Source organism: Leptinotarsa decemlineata, unplaced genomic scaffold (genome assembly GCF_025532065.1).
Source record: "Leptinotarsa decemlineata unplaced genomic scaffold, Ldec_3_MD MMD2_tig00001719_RagTag_RagTag, whole genome shotgun sequence".
NCBI classification, from domain to species: domain Eukaryota; kingdom Metazoa; phylum Arthropoda; class Insecta; order Coleoptera; family Chrysomelidae; genus Leptinotarsa; species Leptinotarsa decemlineata.
Genome location: NW_027412569.1, coordinates 6012884 through 6036903, shown reverse-complemented (window position 1 = coordinate 6036903; position 24020 = coordinate 6012884). Strand labels below are relative to the sequence as shown.

Sequence of the window (24020 nt, the reverse complement as noted above, 5' to 3'; positions counted from 1 at the left end):
GGTGGGAGATCCATTGTAATAGCTAGCGAAAGCTATGTATGGTAATATAAATTCTAATTTCGGGAAGAGACAGATTTCTTTAATTTATAATTTTTTCAAACGCCGGATCTGTCTCTCATATCAATATCCCAGCATTGAATGTTTTGTCCAATCAGCTCAATAGGTTTTTTTGATGATCTTCATTGCACGTGGGCGACGGTTAGAAAGAACGAGCCGGAGGGGACAATGAATCCGTGATTTCTTCCTGGCTTTTGAAAGGAGAAAAGACAGAGAGTTCTGGAAGCTCTTCACCTAAGACAGCGGTCTTAAAGTGTTGCGAAAGTTTTTTCGGGAAGTAAGTCTGCGTGAATTTTGAGGAGGTCCGAAAACTTGGGAGTTCAAAGGGTTCTCTTGACGGTTAATCAAGGATGATGGTATTTTGTTTTGGGAGATATTATTCCTGGATGGAATCTTCAATTTTGTTATTCTTGAAAAAGAGGCGGTTAGCGCGATTTTGGGTAGTCGTTTATTCTGCAGTGAAAATCGAGCACTGTAGTGCAAAAGTTCAAATAGGGGACGATCAGGAAAAGGCAGCGATGAGTTAAATATACATGTGTACTAACCATTTTAAGATTTTGGGAAGGAGTTAGCTATAATAAATGTGTATACAGAGTGGACCTAATAATTGCCTTATAGACATTAAGCGGTCAGATATCATCGGCCAAGTTAGAATATTTTGTCATTCTCCTATATAATAGTAAGTTCCGGCGAAGACACAAATATTGAGTTTTATTTTTGTTGAGATTTGGTTATGGTTATTTTTTTTAAGTGTTTTTGTTCTGTGTCTATTTTGTTATATAATTGTATTTTATTTTTTTATTATTGAATACTTATAGTATCTTCTGGAGGTTTTAAGCGGACTTTTATTTCAAAATATATCATAGTAATTTCTTGGAACGAAGTGTTTGCGATTTTTTAAGATAGTTTCCCTCTGCAACTAAATACCTTCTCCTAGTGCAGGTGGCGGAATTCAAGCCTCTTTCAGACTTGCCTGACATCCAAAATTTCATGTGGAGAAATTCGCATCTGGTGACAGCAGCTACCAAATTTTATTTGAATAAAACAAACACGGCAATAGCAAAAGGGTTCATTGGTGACTCAGCTATAAACTCGTAGATGTTTTACTGAGATATGTATACAGGGTATTCCATCTCAGACGAGCCACCCCGTATATTTCTTATCACATAGTGAGTGAAAAAATTTCCCGAAACACGTCGAATGATTTTGTTTGGGGGACATCTTTTGACATATATTTTAGGCTTGAACGAGTAACCCCCTAATAGATGACTCTTCAACCCCTTAAACTTGAATAGGGGAGAGGGGTTGAGTAATACTTTATTTGAAAGGTCCTGGAAGCTTTTTTACAACGGTGTATGAAAAGGGTAAAGTTGATGAATTGTTTTCGCCAAAAATCTATTTTCCAGCTCAAATGAGCCACTTTGAATAATTTGGTAATTTTCACAATGTACAAACTCATTTTCATTGAGCCTTTTTAGAAACTCGAACAATCGTCAATAAATTACATTCTTGAAAAATGTAATTGTGTTGGCATCATGCTTACAATCAAAAAACATAAGTACGTACTGGAATTGATTTCAGAATTTGTGGAGACGGGTTCAGTAATGGATAAAAAAACAGCACCCATTGGATTTGTGAATGATAAAGGAGCAGCTGTGGCGGTATTGAGACATGTCCAACTTATGCCAAAAACGCAATCTGTACGACAACTTTCTGCAGTTTCCGATATTAGTCAATCTAAAGTTTTCAGAATTTCACATAGACACAAGTTCCATCCGTACAAAACTAAATTAATTCATGAATTAAATGATGATTGGGATCGAAGGCAAGGATTTTGCGAAATTATAGCCGAGCATATCAACAATAACCCAAATTTCTTATACAACGTTTGCTTTTCTGACAAATGTACTTTTTTACTTAATGGAGAGGTTAACCGGCATAACTGTAGAATTTGGAGCGATACAAATCCTACAGTTATGTTATGTATTTCGAGAAGCTCTCACTCAACACCCAGAAAAGCTAAACGTTTGGGTAGGAATTTTGGGAAACCACCTAATTGTGCCTCTGTTTATTCCTGGTAATTCAACTGGCGAACGTTATCTTTTGATATACTGAAAAATGCGATTGATCCGTTAATAACTGAACAATTAGAAAACGATCCTCTGCTACTTGAACAAAAATTGCATTTTCAACAAGACTGAGCTTCTCCACTCCAGTTCGCCAATACCTCAATTTGCAATACCCCGGTCGTTGGATTGGAAGAAGAGGTCCTATGGAGTAGCCTGCCCGATCTCCTGACTTAAACCCTCTGGACTTCTTCTTGTGAGGAAATCCCAAGTCCAAGATTTTTGTGACTCACCCTGAAAATTTGGACGAACTACGCCAAAGAATTGTGAATGAGTGTCGTCAAATAACTCCAATTATGCTGAACCATGTCAGAGGGGGTTTTCAGTCAAGATTGTGTTATTGAATGGAAGTCAATGGAGGACAATTTGAACATTTGATTTGAACACGCAGATTTGATTTTTATAATTGTAGGCATGATGATAAAACAATTAAATTCTTTCAAAAATGTGATTTTTTGAAGATTGTTCAAGTTTATAAAAAGGGCTTGATAGAAATGGGTTTGTACATGTAAAAATAACCAAATTATTCAAGGTTGCTCATTCGAGCTGCAAAATAGATTTTTGGCGAAAACGGTTCATCATATTTACGTTTTTCATACACCGTTGTAAAGAGACTTCTAAGACCTTTCAAATAAATTATCACTCAATCCCTCTCCCCTATTCAACTTTGAGGAGTCGAAGAGCCCTTCATTAGGGGATTGCTTGTTCAAGCCTAAAATATACGTCAAAAGATGTCCCTCAAACAACACCCTGTATATGATAATAATAGTAAAATCGTTCCGGATTTACTACGCCATGCTTGTATCCCGATTCTGAGTTGACAACGTTCTTTGTATAGATAAAATTAGTCAAGTCTTCATTTGATACCCATATTGAGATAGTTGTGAGAAAATATGTTATCCGCCATTTTGTAGCCATCTTGGATTTATATTGATACATAATATATTAAATTATGTATATATTTTTCAAATTATATTTGTCATACAAAACTGTGTGTATCAAGTATCAAATCAATCTGTCTACAGAAAGGGGGTCAAACTTCAACTACCAAATTAGACCCAACCAAACAGGGCAAGCTAAATGAAACCGTTTAATAAACATATGCTGATTCAAACATTTCATTCCACTGATAATCTTGTCCTTGTCAATCTATCTGTAGATTAATAATGTACATACTAGCACCAGGAGTGTGAGGTATGGGGTACACATCCTGAATAAACAAAGGATACATTTGTTCTAAGTACTAGAACGACATCTTTTGACACAAATGTAAACTGATATAATTTTAATACCTACTCATAACTGTTATCAGCTTTATCTAATCAAGTCGAAATGCTCCACTGCCAATATTAACATAACCAATCTAGTTTGAAATGATTACAAGAATCTCCAAATAATATGGGACTCGAACTGTTTTTACTGTGCTGTTTGATTTTTATTCTGGGCCTGGTCATTTGCTTCTGGGTGGAAAAAACTAAACGTCTTCATGATCGTAATCAAGTACTTCCAAGTGAGTTTACTTTAAAAACAAACCTATCGATAACAAATGATTTCATAAGAATAAATTTTACTTTCAAGTCAGCAAAGACAGTGACAGTGTTTTGTACCCTATAAACTGATGCTGCTCCTTTTTTCCCAATTTCAATTTATTGTCCCTATTCACCCTATTATTATATGATGTCGTTAATCGGTTTTTCGATATCTCTTTCCGTAGATTCAAGCCTCGAAGATAATGTGACAAATTAAAAAATTAACTGTCCCAAACAAATTTATTTCCAACAATGTTTCACTATCACAAACTAATTTATTTACAACACTCAGCAACAAACGCCTAATTTATTTCTACTATTTGAATTCCTTGTTTAACCGCTCGATTCACTTTCTGAACTCAACTACCCTCTTGGAACGAGAAGTCATCCTTATATATCGGTAACGATTTCTAGAATTCTGTGGTCGTTTCGGTACTCAACTAGAGTTTTACCGGCGGTTACCGACTGCATTCCTTCTGTTGTGATGTCATGTGTTTGTTCGCTGGCCGACATATCGGTCAGGGACTACTTCAGATTCCTTACAATAAGGATGGGAGTGGTCGATCTATAGTAATCGAGGACGGGTTTTTGAGGTATCTGGTGGAGACTGACCAATCACAAACGGTGCGTGGGATGACAGAAAAACTGGAGGTCACCTACCATGTGGTTTTTGATTGCTTGAAATGTATCAGAAAGGGGATGAATGCTCGAAAAGGAAATGCTCCACTATTTGAACGATTCACAGAAATTATCACGTATTGAGATCTGTTCTTCTTCTCTTTTGCACAATCAAAACGATGCTTTCTTTAGATCGAATCATCATCTGTGATGAAAAGTTTATCCTCTACGATAACAGAAGACTTCAGGACAGTGGTTGATCCATCCAGGTACTTACCAAAGGCGCGAACCCACAAAAAAACCATGGTAACTGTATGGTCAGCGGCTGGTGTGATTCACTATGCTTCCAAGCAACCGGGCCAAATCGTCTCAGCAAAAATCGACCAAATGTTCCGAAAACTGTGTCAGCAGTAGCTAGCACTGGTCAACAGAAGAGGTCGGATCCGGCTTCACGACAACGCTTGTCCACTTGTTTCACAAATCACTGTCCGGAAATTAAACAAATTGGACGTCGAAGCTCTGTCTAAACCAACATACTATCTATCTGTAGAGTAGGTAGGATGAGTGTAGGCTCACAGCAGTCAGGCCACATGTTACCCATCGTACATCCTCCCGAAGAGTTGTCCTCCTAGGTCATCGTCCATCCTTTCCAGGAATGTGGTCAAGTCACTGGGAGACATCTCCTTTAAATCTGCAGGTGTAGGTCAAGACTCGCCGAACACACCACTCGTATTGACGCTAAATCCGGGCACTCGCATAGGACATGTCTGATAGTTGCATCTTACTGTTCACACATCCTGCATAGAGGTGTGTCCACTAGCTCCGTATTATGGAGGTGTTTTCTCAGTTGACAGTGGCCAGTCAGAAATCCTACTGTTAAGAGTAGATTTTTCCTGATCATCGCCAGATATTTCTTGGGCGCCAGCTTCTCAGGGTCCCCCAAAGTGATTCTGCATCCTTTGATTCCATCCCATCTCTTTAGGGATTGTGCATGGGTGTTACGTTCCGCAATTGTCGAGGTTATCAGGCTGTAGGTGCCACTGGGTTCTAAAATTCTTAGTCAAACCGCTTCCTTGGCTAAAGAGTCGGCAATGTGATTACCTTTACTCCTGTCGTGCCCTTTAACCCACCTCAAGATGATGTTATTATCTACCGAGGCTTTGGCTAAATCTTGGTGGCACTCTAGTACTAGACCTGAAGTAACATGTTGTCTGTTCAAGGCTAATAGGGCTTATCTAATATCACTGCAGATTGTTATGTTTTTGCCAAAAATTCTTTTCCTGGTTATTTCTTTCGTGGCGATTGAGATACCAGCCAGTTCTGTTCAAACCACGCAGGTATTTTTCCCATTCCCCACTTAATTCTCAGGGTTAGTGATCTGGAGTATAACCTGGGTTGCATCAATGGTTGCCTGCAGCAGAGGTTGCGCAGTAAGCGCTTCTCGCCATAGGCTCAGTCTCAATTGACTCATTCCTACTTCGAGGTTTACACCAGTCATGTGCAATTGTAACATGGCTATCAACGCAAACCCCTTAACGTACAAATCCAGAGGAGTCAGACCAGTAATTAATTCCTTTGCCGCAGTTGGTAGCTCCTGTGATGTTCAAACAAGCGAATCGTTGTATTTGATATCATTTTCAGATGACCGTTACTTGTAGAACTTTCGGTCCCCATGCAATGGCTGCGTACGTTAACATTGGTCTTATTATTGCAATATAGATTCAGGTGACCACACAGGGTGAAATTCCCCATGCGCGTCCCACTGTCCTCCGACATTGCTTATAATCCACATATGCTCTTTTTGCTCTACTCTGTAGGTTAGAGTTCTTTGCCTGGTGAAAAGAACCATCTCAGTCTTCTTGGGATTGATCGACAGTGAGTGTTCCTTACACCAGGTTTCTATTAATTTGAGCCCATCCTGTATTCTATCCGACACTGTGTTACCAAAATTGCCGGCCTGAAAGATAACTATGTCATCTACATATGCAATTGTGTAGAATCCATTATTGTTGAGTCGAATAATCAGGGTATTCAGAACTATGTTCCAAACAAGGGGTGATAAGACCCCTCCCTGTGAACATCTCCTCATGACCAGTCCTGTCACTGTGATGTCTTCTACATTGATACTTATTGCTCTACTAGACCAGACCTCTCGCCAAACAACTACCATCCGTCAGCATTAAAATTGTGTGTTCGTGATTCGATGAAGTTGACGAGGGCCGTTTCTGCCTCATCCTGAATGACGGAGGTTCTACAGGTCAAAAATTTTGAACGGTGATTTGAAAAACTTGCGGAGAAGAGTTGTCGTGGAGCAAGATTGAACCTCTTCATTTTCATCACACGAGACGATCCGATCCAAAAAAAGATCGTTTTGGTTGCACAGCAGCAAAAGGTGACAATTTCTGTCGATCGTAGAGCACTCACTCACTTTGATACAATTCAAATTCGTAGAGAAAAATTGCCTGAAAATCATTTAACGACTTCATAAGCTGAAATAATGAACAGAATCAATGTATAGAGTACAAAATTCTCCATAGATCAGTAGCCGGGCGATTCTGCGTGGGTGCTTTGTTCACTCGTCGATCGGCCGATGTGTGAGTCGATGGTTCAAGTCCCAGGCCGAAGGCTCAATTTTCACTTGCTATCGTCCAACCCGTGTTAGGAATCACACGTTAAAAGGTAAGACCTCGTTAGTCCTTAGCTCACACAAGTTTCGACTTCTGAGGGCTGTCGTTCGTAGGGGTGCGATAGCTGGTTAATGGAAAAAACATATTTTAAACATATTTAAATATATACTACGACATCGTAATAAACATTTATTCAGATACACTTCTAGACTATAAAGAATACATTTTTATGGCGGATCAGAATTATGGTTCTAATTGATTTTATCTAATCAACAAGAATTATCGTATTATGTATGTCTTAGAAATAAACGTTTTGGCAATTTTTGTTTTTTGTGATAATTGCATGTTTGATTCTGTAAAAGATGGTTCTAGTAATCATTTTACTGGCCTTTTCGATTGTGAGTTTGATTATTTTTCTCTTGGTTCACAGAATAATTCTTTCCCATCATCGTCGCCATCAAATATTTTTAGGTGAGAAGTACTAGAGTATTCATGAAATGTGGTAAAATTTACGGTTAAATTTTATTTTTCACATTCCTTATGAAACATGTCTTTAATCTACATCGATTTTCTTGTGAATCAAAGATGGGCAAATATATGAGGGCATTATGCTATTAGAAATGGGAATGTTTCATGATTTTTGGTTTACAGTTCATTTGATAGTAATTTCAAATTGAAAAACAGTCACTTTGTTTCAGCTTTCTGAATACCGTTGTTACCCCGTTATTAATTATTAAAAATCGGATTTTCTAGGCCCGTGACGTCACAGGCCTAGTCTCGTGACGTCACACTCACTTCCGACAACTAAATCTAAGAAAAAAGTGCAAGAAATGTATTGGAGGAGAAAATTAATTATACGTGGGATCCAAATAACAAAAAAATCATTTCAAAAATATTTTCGGCAGTAGACATTTTCACGTTGATATCACAGAAATTTAAGTAAGTGTATATGAACGATTCTTGCAGCTTGGCGCTGACCGCGACCATTTTTCAAAGCCGCCACAGTTCTTACCGGAAAAACAGATAAAACCATGAAAAAAAATTGTGTACTAATTATTGTTTTCAGCAATGCAGGGCGGAGCTCGTTTTTTGGCAAACGCTCACCGCAGAAACACCAACTAGAGCTGGTTAAATGTAGAAAGAGCTTTCTGAATTCCGGTATGGTCCCGCCTACTAGATGTGCGTTCGTTAGAAAACTATGAGAGCGAGTGAGAGAGTAAATGTAAATGTTTTCTGCATTGAATTTACCAGATCCCACTGCGTGGAAACGTTAGAGGGATGGCTATTTTGAACTTCATTTCGAAATATTCATTTTCTCAATACAGTCGTCAATATCATATTGGTAAACAAACTGAATTTCAGCCTTTGACAATCAATTCATGGTGATGCATCCAGTGGCGTAGTGTAGTGAGGGCGGAAGGGGCGGCACCTTTTAGGAGGCGGCAAAATTTCACTGTAATTAATAAAATATATTTTGTAAATATTTGAACCATTTCATATTTTAACACAACTATGAATTCGGATTGATTGAAAAAAGCACGGAATTTTTCATTACTTATTCTGTGACGAATTTAGGGAATTCCCTTTCTTTGAATGACATTTTGTAGGGAATGGTAACACCGTCTATATTGTTCAATATTGTTTATTATGTCCCTTTGAAAAAGTACGTAATGCTTTGACAATTCAGAGAGCACTAAATGTAATCTATACGACGCGACGTATCTGTTGAAATTGGCTAGCAGGATTTCGAGCTGGAACAACGTCAACTGCGGATTTTTGTTGCTGCTACAGGCAACGAAAATGAATTAATTAATGCAGACCCACTTGAATTATTGAAGTTTATTGTAAAACATAAGCTAAAAGACACTCTACCCAATATTTTAATCATGCTGCGAATATTTTTTCACAATTGGCACAAGCAATGCCAGCTGAGAGAGAAGTTCTTCAAAATCGAAAATAATTAAAAATATTTAAAGTCGACAATGAGTACTCTATGACTGAAGAATTTGGCTATCTTGTCTATTGAACAAGAGGTGTGTGATGCTATAGACATTGATGATGCAATAAAAGATTTTGCTCTTAAAAAAAGCAGACGTATACATTTTCAACTGGAGCCGGAGGTTTTTTTCAACTCTAACAAGTACCTACTTATATTATTTTTCAAAAAGTTAGAAATATTACCTAATAGTATCATCCTAATTCTTATTGAAAAATTGAAATTCGTTTCATATTCAATTCGCTAATTATTTAATCATGTCGATTAAATAATACCTATGTACCTGTTATATCAATGGTTGAAGTAAGAATTTTTGTATTAATAAACGTGATTGTGAAACAAATAAACTTTTTTATTTAAAATCTAACCTGTATAATGCAAAATAATGATGACAATTCTTGCTGAAAAGTTCTCTAGAATTAATGTATATAATGTATAGTATACATTAAATTGAAATACCTAATTAAGGTATTTCAATTAAATTGTCTTCCGCCCCGGGCAGCCGATACCCACGCTACGCCACTGAATGCATCGAAAGGCATTACTCAAAAAATATCTATTTACGGATGTCTTGCTATCAGTTTTATCTAATCAAACACAAATAATAGCAATTTTTCAATGTTCCGTTCGGTGCGATCACTTCAATGATCGCATTATCTCCGAAGTTATACCTATGAAAGATGAACTTTCAAATATTTATAGTGACTTGTTCGATTTTTTGTTTTGTTTATACTCTGTGTTTCTTGCTGCAGAAAATACAACAGTTACGTGCTCGTGACCAGATACTTGCAGGTGAGACAATGAAAAATTACACAAGTATTTTCCAATAAATATTTGTTGACACACACACTTTTTCAACTGCATTCGAGTTGACGTCAGATGAATGAATGAAAAACGTTTATCGATTAAATTAAAAGGGTATATTTTTAGGAGAGATTAATTTTTGGTAAAGAAAGGTATTTTGGCTTTCTATTACAAAAAAAACCCTCTCAAAGCAACCATTTTCATATGAACATTGAAATTCCACAAATACTTTCGATACACATACTTGTATAAGAACGATGAAACATACGAAAAACACTTTTCTTTATTCCGTTTGTATCTCAAAAATTCGTAATCGAATCGAATCAAATATCAAGCACAGAATTCCTACACAAAATAAATAACACAGGCCAACAAAAAATTTTTTTTGAAAACTTTGTTTACTTTAATATCTGATTTTTATAGATTTTTGTGTGCTGAATCCAAATCTGGTCTTAGTTTTTTGTATCACTCATAGTTTTTATTTCCAGTAGGTTACTTGAAATAATGATACAGTGTTATAATGTAGATTTCACTAGTCAGATAAAATTGGTTCATACTTCTTTTCTCTTTTTTCTTTGAAGTTTCTTGTGTAGCTTTTCCTGCGATGAGTCGCTTGTTGAGTTTTACGGTGAAGGGACCTACAGTAGTCTCCCATCATGTTGATGTTTCAGTGGCCCTGGTAACGTTTTTCCAACAATTTAATATTTTGGTGAAAACGCTCACCCTACTCCTCACTAACATCTCCCAAATTTTCCGGGAAGTAATCAAGATGACTGTTCAAGAAGTGGACTTTCAGGCTCATCAAACATTCCAGTTTCTTAAAAGTATTCAACATGTTAGCTACAATAGTATAATATTTTAGGTCTTTTGCATTTCCTAAGAATTTTGTAACAATTGAATGCTTCTTTGTCATGTACGTCGAACATCATTTTTCGAATGTCGGGTCCTACGAAGACGCCTTCTTTAAGTTTACCCTCTGAAAGGTTTGTAAATTTCTGAGAGAGACACTTGAAACAAGGTCCATCTTTAGGCAATGCCTTTACAAACTTCATATGTAGAGGCGGTAAGAGAATGTTTCTAGGATCTACAAGGGTTTTGCGGAGAATGTTCTTCTCGTCGGGTTTTAAAGACTCCCTCATAGGCCAGTTCTTTCTGCACCAATGTTGATCCCTTGCTCTACTGACCCATTCACAGAAAAAACATCGAAATTTGGTAAAACCGCCTTGCTGACCAAAAAGCATGCTTGTTACTTTCAAGTCACCACATATCATCCAACCATGAGCCGAATAGCCAATTTTATTCAACACTATTTTTAGATTTTCATAGGTCTCTTTCATATGTACAGAATGGCTAACAGGTATAGATACATAAGTGTTACTATTGTCTAATAAAACAGGTTTCAAACTAGTTTTGGAAGAATCCATAAACAGCCTCCAGTCTTCTTTTTTGTATTCAATACCAAATTCTTTGATCAGACCTGGAATGTCTGTACAGTACACTAAATCACCTTCTTGATAAAAAAAATTTGAAAACTGCTGCTCTCTCTTCCTTTACCCATATATGCTAGTTTCAACTGCCAACAACTTCTTTTCTTTCAGTCTAGAACCAAGCAATTCAGCTTTTTTTTGTTAACCCAAGATCCCTAACTAAGTCGTCAAGCTCAATCTGAGCTCTATATTTGCTATAGCACATTGGAACTCTTCATCATCTTGCTCATCTATATCTGACAGTACAACATTTCAGTTTGAAGAGAATTCAAATCATCTTGAGGTTCTGGCAAATCTACATCGTGCGCTACTGGTCGGATGGCGGAAATTAGGTTAGGGTAGCTTATTACCTTTTCGTTTTTCCAGTTATAGCCAGTAATGTAAATACTACAAAAGTAGCAATCATCAGTGTGGTTTCTAGGTTCCCTTCATACCATAGGAACGGCGTACTTGAAGGCTTTCTTCTCCTTTTTTGACCATTTTCTAAGATCTTCAATACAAACATAACATACCTTATACGGGGCCCAAGATTTATCCTAATCACCAAGTTTAATTCCAAAATAAGGAAAATGAACCTTTTTCACAAAGTATAATGTTTTTTGATGTTTTTTAATAACAAACTTACCACAAATATAAAAAAACTGTCAGCAGAGTTCTTACAACCGCGATTAGACATTTTAATGGGCACATGTACTGGTAACCAGAAAGTAAGGTTAGGTGGACAGTGAACAAAACATCAGCTGTGAACAGAACAACATAATTTCCCTTTTTCTGGACAGTAAATGTGTTTCAGCAGTGCTGCCAACTCTTCTACATCCAGCACAAATTATTTTACAATTTTATTCGTAGTACATAAAAGCTGTTAAATTCTGTAATGAATCAAAAAAATTAATATGTTGATGTGCAAATGTGAAAAAATGGTAGGTGATACGGCTTGATAAGTGTCATGTTTGGATTTAGCACCCTAAAAAAGAGAATAATAATAATGATAATAATTTCATCTTTGGCCTGTGTAATGAACGAAATATTTTTTTTTACATTGAATAATGTCATCCTCACTGGTAGACACCCGGATGTTTCTCGGTAAGACACTCACCTTATGAAAAGCCCCTTTGCAATTCCAGCAACATGATTCTGTCAAAACATATTGGTGTCCATTTTAACTCCCAAGAAACTTATCGAAGCAGAAATCATAATTGTCTGACCTGACATTATTATATCCGGTTCGGAGACATTCATCTCCTTGGAGAAAAGTAATGCCTGGGTTTTTGTAGCATTGAGTTGTACCTGGTTACTTTTACTCCATTTCGAAATCACTTCTAGATCCTCATTAAGATATGCAACCTCCTGCTGCCGGTGAAGATGTGCCTCTGTAGCTGATGTCCTGGAATCCAAATGGAATGTCGAGACAGGTGTGCTGTCGTCAGTAAAGCAATTGTTGGATTCTTGATTTTTTCCAATAATAAGTCGTTGATATACAATAAAAAAAAGGTTGGAGACAATATAGATCCCTGGAGAACTCCAGCGTTGATGGTGAAAGTATGATATCCATCAACGGCCACTCGCAGTCTTAAGGTGATAGCTTAGTAAATCATGGTCTTATTTTATATGCGTGAAGTAGAGTCTCACTGTTGAAGCCGTATCAAGCGAGCTGTGCTTTTAATGTCATTGACATATACTTCCATTAACCTCATTGCACCTTTAAATAAGGTCCTTTCTGGCATCCTGTCACTGTTGTTGGAGGCCGTGTCCGCCTATTGGGCAGGTATTTTAAGAACCTTATTTCAGGGTGGCATAAGGTTGTGTCATAAGGTTGATGCAACACTATGGACACTGCTCGCTCGATCAATTAAGAAATCTCAAATATTTTGGCTGCCATGCATGTGATGTCATTGGAGGAAAGTGGCGCTTAATTTGAAATGGTGAGGCAACCCTATTTATTATCTATCTGAAAGTAATTGAAAAAGCATCAAAATTCCTCAATAATTCTCTCAAAATTGCATGGTGCTTATATTCTTCTTTCGAAAATTATTTATAGAAACTACAAACTTTTAACATATTTATTCCCTTAAATTTCAAATACATTAAGGTTAAGCGTTACTAACGCAAAAAGAAAAGTATTCAGAACTTTCGAAGAATCTGGTCTCTGAGTATTTTGTTTAGTTCATGATCCGCCTTATTAGACCTGAAAGGTAAATTTGCTGGAGGTTACAAAGTTTTGATTTGTGCATTTTTATTTTCAGTTCGTGGTAAAAATATTTTATAGTATCCAGGTTAAAACAACTTAATACAACAATTACCATATGAAACTGAGTGTGGAACCGAAATCGAGAAATAAAAGTTTTATGCGTTTTTAGTCCAAGCGCAAAAAATTTGAAAACATAATTTTAGCTCGTTGTCCAAATTTACTTGTCATTTTCATCAAGAGTCGGTACTATGAAACCATTTTCTTGTTGCAAGTAGCTTTCCAATCCTAACTGGACACGTCCAACATTTGAAACAAAACGGAAGGATTTTTCTAGGTCGTAGGAATAAACAAAAACTCCTAAAATTGTATTTCTCTAACAATATGTTTGATAAAGTGAAATAGTCGTATTGAAGATGAATTAACTGTTTTCAATCTGCAAGAGCCAGTGTTGGTGAAATTGGGGAATATGATTATAGGACTTTATTCAAACATATACATTAACCTTCATTGGACTTGGATGGTTGATGATTTTTGGTTCAGCACCGTTTGATTCGACATATCGATATCAGGCATTTGAATATTCTTATCGTTCTTATCTAATCAATAATTAAAACGAGATTGATTTGTCCACCATTGGAATGATAGTGGCGCTATTGCAATGTAGAAGACAATTCTCGATCACACAAATCGAACATAATTTTACATGTGACATGGTTTTTGAAGTACTACTGTTTTGTATTCTCGTGGGATTGGTGGGTTTCTTTTTTAAGGTATTCATCTACAAGTTGCAGGGTGCACGAGAACGCCAACGAATAGGTATTTATGAATGAATAATTTATCCTAATACACTATTACGATGGAATTGAAAGAGCTATACAGTATGGTTTTTCAAAGGGTGGCTTTATCAGAAGGGGGCGAGAAAAATATACAGTGTGTAGCATTACATTATATTTTGGATATTTGATAAAAAGAGATTTGATTTTTGAGGACATATTCAAATTATTGTGTCACTTTCATAAGATACTCAACAGAAGTGTTTTTATTCAATAATTCATGCGTCATGAAAAGGGAATTTGACACTTCGTCAAACAATTTCTTTTTGAAGGACAATACACAAGTACTACAGAAAAATCCTTACAGCGCTCTCAGAGCGGTGCCTGTGCGAAAATAGTTATTTATATTGGATTTGAAGCACTGGAGATCACCTCAAAACGATGAGCCACAGTCTTCACACACTTCATGACAAAACTCACCCCATAAATATGATAACTCTCCACTGTTGTGCTTCTTGGAACCAAATGCCCTTGATGCAAGTGCCACAAATAGTCGGTATCTCATCTAAAAATAATTGCAAATCTTCGGTATCCTACTCCGAAAAAGTACAAACTGTCATAGGAGTGCCTCGGTCCAATTCTTTTCTTGATATTTATCAACAACATAAGTCCCCAAATAGACATCAGCTCAGTTTTTCTGTTCGCTGACGACATCTCAGTTGTTGTTTCAGAGAGGAATATTAATTCTCTAAATGAAACATCTAATGTAACAGTGTCTCGAGTTGTTGAGTGGTGTGAAAATAACTGACTCGTAATCAATGAAAATAAAACCAATCATACATATTTCAGAAACAGTAGGGAAGCCCCACTACATATCAATATAGACAATTCCGAAATAGATGAAACATTTTCCTTCAAATTTTTAGGTATTATGATAGATAAAGAATTGCGTTGGACTGATCAGGTAAGAGCAGTAATGGGTAAATTAACGTCAGCTTGTTGTGTCATGAGATACCTCAGGGATCACATTAGTATTAACAATATCAAAATGTTTTATTTTGCTTATGTCCATTCGGTGATTGATTATAGCGTAATACTTTGGTATCATGCACCAACATCCAAGGATATATTCATCTATCACAAAAAAATCATAAGAACAATGCCTAACCTGAAAAATGATACCTCTTGCAGACAATTATTTTCTGATTTAGGGATTATGACTGTTCATTGTGCCTATATATATAATATTGCAATATTCGCTGAAAAATATGGTAACAAGAGGAAGTAAATATCTACGCATTCCACTACATAGAACAAGTCTATTCGAGAAAGGTCCCTACTATAACTGTATAAAAATATATAATGCACATTTCAAAGAAATTAATATCATGAGTATCTTCAAATGAACTTTGAAGGACTATCTGACTGAAAAACCCCTATATTCACTTGACGAATTTTACAATTTCTGTAAAGTGTAATGTATGAGTTGTATATGCATGCTTTCTTCTATTTTTGTAACAGCCACAAATGAACGTACAATAAGTAATGATATATATTTTTACATTTTACTTGTAATTTTGATGTTATTTCAAGTATTTACTCATTTATTCATATGTGCCATGGCAATAAATATATTATAATTATTATTATTATAATTTTTTTTCCATCGTAGTGTGCGCTGGTCAGGCCCTATCCCCCGAAGCCCCGATACATTCGTGAGGGTGCGCCAGCATTATCAAACAATGACTACTTCCCACACCGTGATCATTGAGTCCGAAAATCATGTGTCCCAAGCAAGCGCACTGAGCCAAAAATAACAGCCTTCTGCATCTGTGAGGCTAAGATTTCTGCGTAAGTGCGGCAAGCCGGTATGATTTTAAGATTCGAGAGTAGAGAGGACATCATTCCACCAAGGACTCCAATAATCAGAACAATAAAGTGATCTGGATAGAGTCTGCGGAGTTCGAAGAGAAAATCTCGATATTTTATCCGTTTCTCCTTCACTTTTCTGACCTTATTCGTCTCGCCAGGAGCTGAAAACTTCACGACAAATATCGTTTTGCTCTGGTGGTCGAAAAGGACCACATCAGGCTTATTAGCTTGTATGAGCCTGAGGGTGGGGAACGAATAGTTCCAATAAATTCGTCACTTCTCGTTCTCCACAACGGATTCAATATCCCCCGGAGCGTAGGGCAAAACCGGTGTGTCGTCAATACCGTAAGAGTGCTGTAGATGGTACTATAGCACTCTTAGGGCCGCGTTATGTCGATGGATATAGGCCGAGACCGCATATGCTGGATATGCTGATAGCAAATGCATTAGGGTCTCGGGCGCCTCGCGGTAGACCCCGCACCTTGTGTCAGAAACCTCATACCCATCACGCGCCTCCGGTAGACTAAGGTGTTGAAGACACCATCCTGGCAAGTCATGATGAACCCCTCAGTTTCCGACCTCAGCCCACTCGACCTGAGAAAAGCGAAGGTCAGGCGCTTTGATAAGCCAAGGTCTCCAATGTTATTGAAGAAGACTTCCAGCATTGGCCTATCCTTGTGTTTCCGCAAAAGTAAAGTGTTCTCTGCGGCTTTTATCTGAACGGGTTCCAACTCGGTGACAGAGTTGTGGTCACCTCGTTCAGTGTCGAAAACTATACCGAGTTCATCGGCTGCTCGGGCAGCTGCCCTGTCATGTAGACACTCCAAACTCAAAAGTTCACGGCCTTCCTGTTGTCGGGGGAACTACAACCCTGGAACGGACGATTTGGAATGCAAACTCCTATAGATTGCATAATTTTTCGGGTCTTTACGTCGAGTTGATACAGCTTCTCCCGAGTCCACTTCACTACTCCAAACGAGTAGAGTAAAATTGGAACGGCAAGCATATTTGTTGAAGCAACTTTGTTTTTCCCCGACAGTTCCGATGACCAGATCTGTCGAAGTTTGTGCTGATACTTGCCGCGGAGAGAGTTTTTCACTGCTGTTACCTCTTGTGAGTGGCTTTCTTTCACCCCGAGGTATGTATACGTCTCTCCGGCATCCAGATGGTGTAAGATGCTTCCATCTACGAGCTGCACATCCTCTCCGTAGTCCCCGCATCGTCCTCTTTTGAGATGGACCATTGCACATTTGTCTATCCCGAATTTCATACCGATATCATGCATGTACTATTCCACCACCCTCAAGGACTGATGGAGATCCTTCTCTCCAGAGGCATGAAGTTTAAGATCATCCATATAAAACAAATGGGTGACCTTGTGCCTCCGATTTCCGGGGGTGCCACACTTATATATAAGTATCAAAGGTTTGCATTTGCGTTTTTCGACGATCAACATTACTTTTGCTCAAAATCTTCCTGTAACTGATGTCGAACATTTTTTTACAGATAGAATTGCACGAAGACATGAGAGGAATTCCTCAGATTCGTTTGTTAATACCACTTACGTAGATACGGAATCCGGTATTTTTCCTGGGGCTCCACCACCTTACACGCGTAAGTATATCGTGGAGTTGAACACAATAAAAGTCAGCCAAAGGAAGGCAAAGATTTGAAACGCATTCTTGTAAATGAGTAACTTACAACGCATCGTCAATTCTTGAACATACATTACTTGTTGCCGTATTACGTGGAATAAAGATCGAATCGCAAGATGGGATCATTTTATAAATATTGATGTTATTTCGGGGTTATATTTCGGGTGGTTATTTTGACTACTATCCAGACTATTATCGCTTTATTGGTACGATAGGTTATGAAACATACTCTAGACTTGTATCGGCTATTCTATTCAATGATACTTTGAGACTTCCATCGATACAAAATTTTATAAATGCACATGGCTGTTTTTCAAGAGGTATTGAGCGACATTTTATTGGCTTCTATAACGAATATTCTTTGAAACCTGTGTTATAGCTGTTCATATCTGAAAAACATATTTTTAATCACAGTCCTTCCAGATTATCTGTTTAAAAATCTGTTTCACATCATCTTGTTTTTTGGGTAAGCTACTCGTAAATCTTATTGCCGTAAACAAATAGTTTTGAGAACTACTGATATATTCAGTTATTTGAAAACCAGTTTGTTGGAAGCATCGATAACTTTGACTCAGTCTTTTTGGATAGTCATATTATAGACTATCTTTGGAGGTTACCAATTCTCAGCCAATTCTCACTGGAAACAGACTTATCAGTATCGTATTTGCCCAGCTTTTATTCGTAGCTTTGTTATGCAAAGAAAACAACTGTTCGGCAAAGTGACCCCACTTCACGAGGTGACTTTCCCCACCCATCCGTATCTATATCTGTAGGGTAGGGAGGGTGAGTGTAAGCCTTAGGCCACATGTGACCCATTGTACATCCTCCCAAGAAGTTGTCCTCCTTGTTCATCGTCCATCCTGTCCTTTCCAGTAAGGTGGCCAGGTCACTGGGAGACATCTCCTTTAAATCTGCAGGTGTAGGCCAACACTCTCCAAACACACACTCTCTTATTGAAGATAACTCCGGGGGCTCGCATAGGACATGCCTGACAGTCTCATCTTCCTGTTCACACATCCTGCATAAAGATGTGTCCACTAGCCCCATATCAGTGGTCAGTCAGAAATCCTACTGTTAAGCGTAGATTTTTCCTGGTCATCGCCAGATGTTTCTTCGGCGCCAGCTTCTCAGGGTCACTCAGAGTAATCGTGGCAAGATTGTATCATTTGATTCCATCCCATCTCTTTAGGGATTGAGCATGGGAGAGACGTTCCGCAATTGTCGAGGCGTAGGTGCCGTTGGGTTCTAAAATTCCTAGTCAAGCCGCTTCCTTGGCTAAAGAGTCGGCAATGCGATTACCTTTACTCCTGTCGTGCCCTTTAACCCACCTGAGGATAATGTTATTATCCACCGAGGCTTTGGCTAAATCTTGGTGGCACTCTAGTACTAGCCCTGAGGTAACACGTCTGTTCGAAGCTAATAGGACTTGTCTGCTGTCAGTGCAGATTGTTATGTTTTTGCCAGAAATTCCTTTCCTGTTTATTTCTTTTGTGGCTATTGAGATACCAGCCAGTTGTGTTTGAACTACGCTGGTATTTTTTCCCATTTCCCACTCAATCCTTAGGCTTAGTGATCTGGAGTACACTCCACATCCTAAGCTTTCTTTGGTTTTTGATCCGTCTGTATATGTGCGTATTGCATTTGTAGCATCTGACTCTGTGTTCTGTTTTATTCGTATTTTATAAGGTTTATTGAACACAAACCTGGGTTCAATTGCATCAATAGCTGCCTGCAGCAGAGGTTGCACAGTAGGCGGCTCTCGCCATAGGCCCAGCCTCAATTGACCCATTCCTACTTCAAGGTTTACACCAGCCGAACTCAATCGTAGCATGGCCATTAACGTACAGGTCCAGAAGAGTCAGACTCTTTGCCCACCCATATTTTATTTTTTATTTAAGAGGGGAAATGATATAGAAATGAAATAATCCCATGAATCACATCTAAAAACCACCTTCCAAAGGTACAAATTTAATCTAGGATATCAAAAAATAGGTTATGTGAAAATTTTCAACTTAAATTTTAAAATAGAGCAATGTCACCCCAATGGGAAATGTTCCTCAATTCGGGTCATTACAGCAAATGCAAGTTTGAGCAAAATAAAATTGAGTTTAATTCATGAGTTTTTCAAATTTACTTCGAAAAGTATTCAAATTGATGTTTCAAATGTTGGGTTTTGATTTTTAAAGGGATTTGTTTCTAATTCACATATTGGCAACAGCGCCTAGAATGTTAGATCGGAGTTCAGGTTACCTAGATATTCTATTTAAAAAAAAAGAAAAATTATCTTCATAAATCAACAATAAGGGCAAAATATTAATTAAAGTTCAATACCACCTCCACAAGCCACATAAACAACAGTTGTTCCGTTATTTATTTATATAGAGGAAGATAGGTTAGGTGTACAAAATGTCATGTCACAGAATGTCTCGGAACTCGGAACATAAGTAAACAGAACCGCACGCCTCTGAAATATGTCATCTTTGTTTGTCTCATACAGGTAACAGATCCATTGTCCTTTATTAGCTATAACCGATGTTGCTAAATGATGAAATAGAAACGAATCCCTTTAAATGTTGAATGCATTATTTCATTCCTCTTTTTTAAGTATTTAAATAATTTTTTAAAGAAAAATGTTGAAATGATAAGTTCAAAATGCGTTGTTTTAGAGCTCTTTTATGAAAACTACTTGATTTTCGTCAGGAGGAACATTCCCCATTGACCGGTATAGAATAGAGGATCATTTTTAGAAGTCTGAAGGAACTTTGCGGAAAGTTTTTCGGTAACTTGTAACCAAGAAATCATTGATAAATGAATTAAAGTTGAAGTGATAGTTATGAATTATTTATGTTTGAGTTTAAGAATCAATACCCGCCCACTTGTTTGATGGAATGAACACCAAGGGAAATGCTCTGGTGTCTGTCATAGAGATATTTTCATTCTACTACATATTACAATTGAACCTTTCTACCTGATGATGAATTTTTCAATATACACTGATTTTTTTCCAAATTCTTCCAGATGCGGACCCTCCTCCAAAATATGAAGACGTCATCAAGAGTCAAGTCGAAGTAACCATCAACAGAGTCCCTTTAATGGTCAGAGAACCACCATCAGCCCCTTCCAATATGGCCCCGCCTCCTTATACAATTACCGTTTGAGAAATCCAAAGAAAAATCTTCATTAGTTATTTTGAGATTCATCACTGCTCATTTGAAGCAAAATATAATACTGAAATGTGAAAAATATTGAGAGTATTCGTTTTCATTTTCGAAATCAAAGCGTAGATCTACTCAATACGAATCTCAGAAATATTTCATTTTCAATACTTAGTTTGCTAAATGGAGAAAGATTTATTTCCAACATTGACTGGGTATTTTCTTCATTGGTAGTATTAGTTGAAAGTGAAAAAAAATGTCAACTTGTAAGGTTTGCACTTTTTTCAAATACTTCGAAAGAAGAGTCTTTTAAAAATGTGGTCTGAATGATTAGATTTGAAAAAAGTATTTTTCCATGAACTTTTAATGATTTTCTGATTGATTCGGCCGTTACTTGGTGAAGATCCGTAGTAATTTCTCAAAGTACACCTAAACGATTTGATCTCCGCAAACTTTATTGAAAAATTATATCACAACATGTTTCGCTAAACATTAGCTTTTTCAAGTGATTAATCACTGTGATTTTTCACTAGTTCGGACTTCCATTGTCTACTATATAAAATAATTTGAAATCCCTGAAACAAGTAAAAAAGAATAATTGAAAATGGATAGCTGAAAATAACAATTATATTAAGCAACAATAAACCTGAAATGAAATGATAGTGAAATAACCTACAAGTAAAAATATAATAATTGAATAAATAAAATTGAAGGAATGAAAAAAGAAAATAATAAAAAAAGTGTAGAGATTCCAAGTCACGTTAGTTCACGACGTTTCGATTGTTGGTATCTACAATCGTCTTCGGGTGATGACTGGACTGATTCCTCCGAGAGATGACTATAATGGAAAGCAGAGAAAGTGAAAGTATTTCAACGACCTATAAATAGTCATCTCTCGGAGGAATCAGTCCAGTCATCACCCGAAGACGATTGTAGATACCAACAATCGAAACGTCGTGAACTAACGTGACTTAAAATCTCTACACTTTTTTTTATTATTTTCTTTTATCATTCCTTTAATTTTATTTATTCAATTATTATATTTCTACTTGTAGGTTATTTCACTATCATTTCATTTCAGGTTTATTGTTTCTTAATGTAATTGCTATTTTCAGCTATTCATTTTTAATTATTATTTTTTACTTGTTTCAGGGATTTCAAATCATTTTAAATAGTAGACAATGGAAGTCCGAACTAGTGAAATTCATCATGAAACATTGTCAATCACCTTCAAACAAACACTGTGATTTTTCACTTGAAAAAGTTAATGTTTAGCGAAACATGTGATATATTTTTAATCACTGTGATTAATCACTTGAAAAAGCTAATGTTTAGCGAAACATGTTGTGATATATTTTTTCAATAAAGTCTGTGGAGATCAAATCGTTTAGGAGTAGTTTGGGAAATTTAATAATTTGTCAATTAGTCAGTCACAGTTTTGAGATTGCCATAAATATTTGGTAGCAAAAATTCGATATAATGAAGAAAAGAGAATTGAAACTTTCCATTTCTATTTGTAACTAATGTTACTGTAGTTTCGTTCTATAAGGACATTTTCAAACTTATACATTAAACTAACAATAACTGATTACATTAGCCCTTATACAATACCACTGTAGGTAATAATAGAGGTACTTAGCTTGATTGAGTACCTGAATTTCGTTTACTAGTGACAATGTGGATATGCTATTTTAAAAACCGGTGAGTAAACTAAATCGATTTGATCATTTAACAGGTTGCACCCGCATTGTTTATGCTCGTGAATTTTCAAGGATTCCAAATAATTGAGTTTGTAACCCTTCCTTGCATAGTGCAAAATTTCCGTATCGTTCAGATTCAGGAACTTGTGGTTGCATGCCAAGGAATGGTTTGAGAACGTCGAATCATTTTTACCTTGTCTGAAGGACCTTTCATGTTCAGCAAACCGTTTTAGGAAATTTCTACCACATTGTCCCACATAAACACTATTACCCTCTGGACACTAAAGCTCATAAACTCCAGATTTCTCCAACTTTATTTCTTTTTCAATGCCAAAGATAAAGTGGACAAGTTGGAGACATCTGGATTTTATAAGCTTAGGTGTCCGAAGTGGAATAGTGTTTGTGTGGGACAATGTGGTCGAAATTTTCAAAAACGGTATGCTGAACATGAAAGGTCCTTCAGACTAGGTAAAAATGATTCCTTTGCATTCCTTTACATGCAACCACAATTTCCCGAATCTAAACGATACGGAAATTTTGCCCTATGCAAGGAAGGGTTGCAAACCATAGGGTGGTAAAAAACATAGAAAGTTTCAATTTTCTTTTCTTCATTATGATTTCCTACCACGTAGTAAAGGCTTTATCCATCACTTTAAATCGTTATAATGATAATTTCGCTATGAATAAGTTCTGCAACTCACCAATTGGTATATTTCTTTATAATTTCATAGCATAGGCGTAAGCAGTGATGGCTTTGAATAATTTCGTAAATTTTCACAATTAGTGATTCCGAATGAATTCTTCCTAGTCTTTGAGATGCCAAAAAGTCAATAAACAGGACTCGCTTGATTCGCCAACTGAAATATGTTCTTTCATTAACTATTGACTTATGATGTTCCTCATGAGAGTCAGTAATAATTGTTATTGCAATTTATATCCGCAAAACGTGTTTTGAAAAATATGCGATAGTGTTAAGAATGGAAACTAATGTACATAAATATTGAGTGTAATTACAAAGTTGTTCCAAACCAATGGAGTTACTTTTTTTATAAAAGATAATATTTCTAGAAAAAAAAGTTTCTGTGAGGTTGAAATGACATATTTTACTTTCTCATGTTGTGCAATATATGTGGATAAGATTCATTTTCGGTATTTTTGGCTAACACCTTGAAACCAATCAGGCTCATGCCATTTGAGACAAAGCAATCTGAATAATAGACCACTGCATTGAAATCAATATGCCCACAGGAATGTCAACCTCACAAGGAAGTACTTTCAGGCGCATATGAAAATCCTTCCCTGAAATCAAATCAATCAGGCATCGACTATACAAGCTGCAGGTGGATGAAACGTATGCTAAGATGAAGATTGGTAGACACAGCCATTATAGGAGAAACAGCAGTGTCACGGATGACGAAGCGTTGTTATCAGAG

General features: G+C 36.8%; 1 protein-coding gene across 7 annotated transcripts in view; it reads left to right on the top strand.

The window, feature by feature from the left end:
* Positions 1-23619, top strand: part of LOC111518011 (uncharacterized) — a 45164-nt gene extending 21545 nt beyond the window's left edge. For 4 of the 7 annotated variants that reach the window (XM_023174316.2, XM_023174317.2, XM_023174319.2 and 1 more), the window contains 2 exons: positions 17584-17691; positions 20751-23619. In XM_023174316.2, coding sequence (XP_023030084.1) covers positions 17584-17691; positions 20751-20890 — 248 coding nt within the window. In that variant the 3' untranslated portion in view covers positions 20891-23619. Of the gene's footprint in view, positions 1-3550; positions 3694-9584; positions 9746-14085; positions 14249-17583; positions 17692-20750 lie in introns of those variants that run through there. The other 3 variants (XM_023174320.2, XM_023174318.2, XM_023174315.2) reach the window with 3 other exon arrangements.
* The last annotated feature ends 401 nt before the right edge of the window (positions 23620-24020 follow it).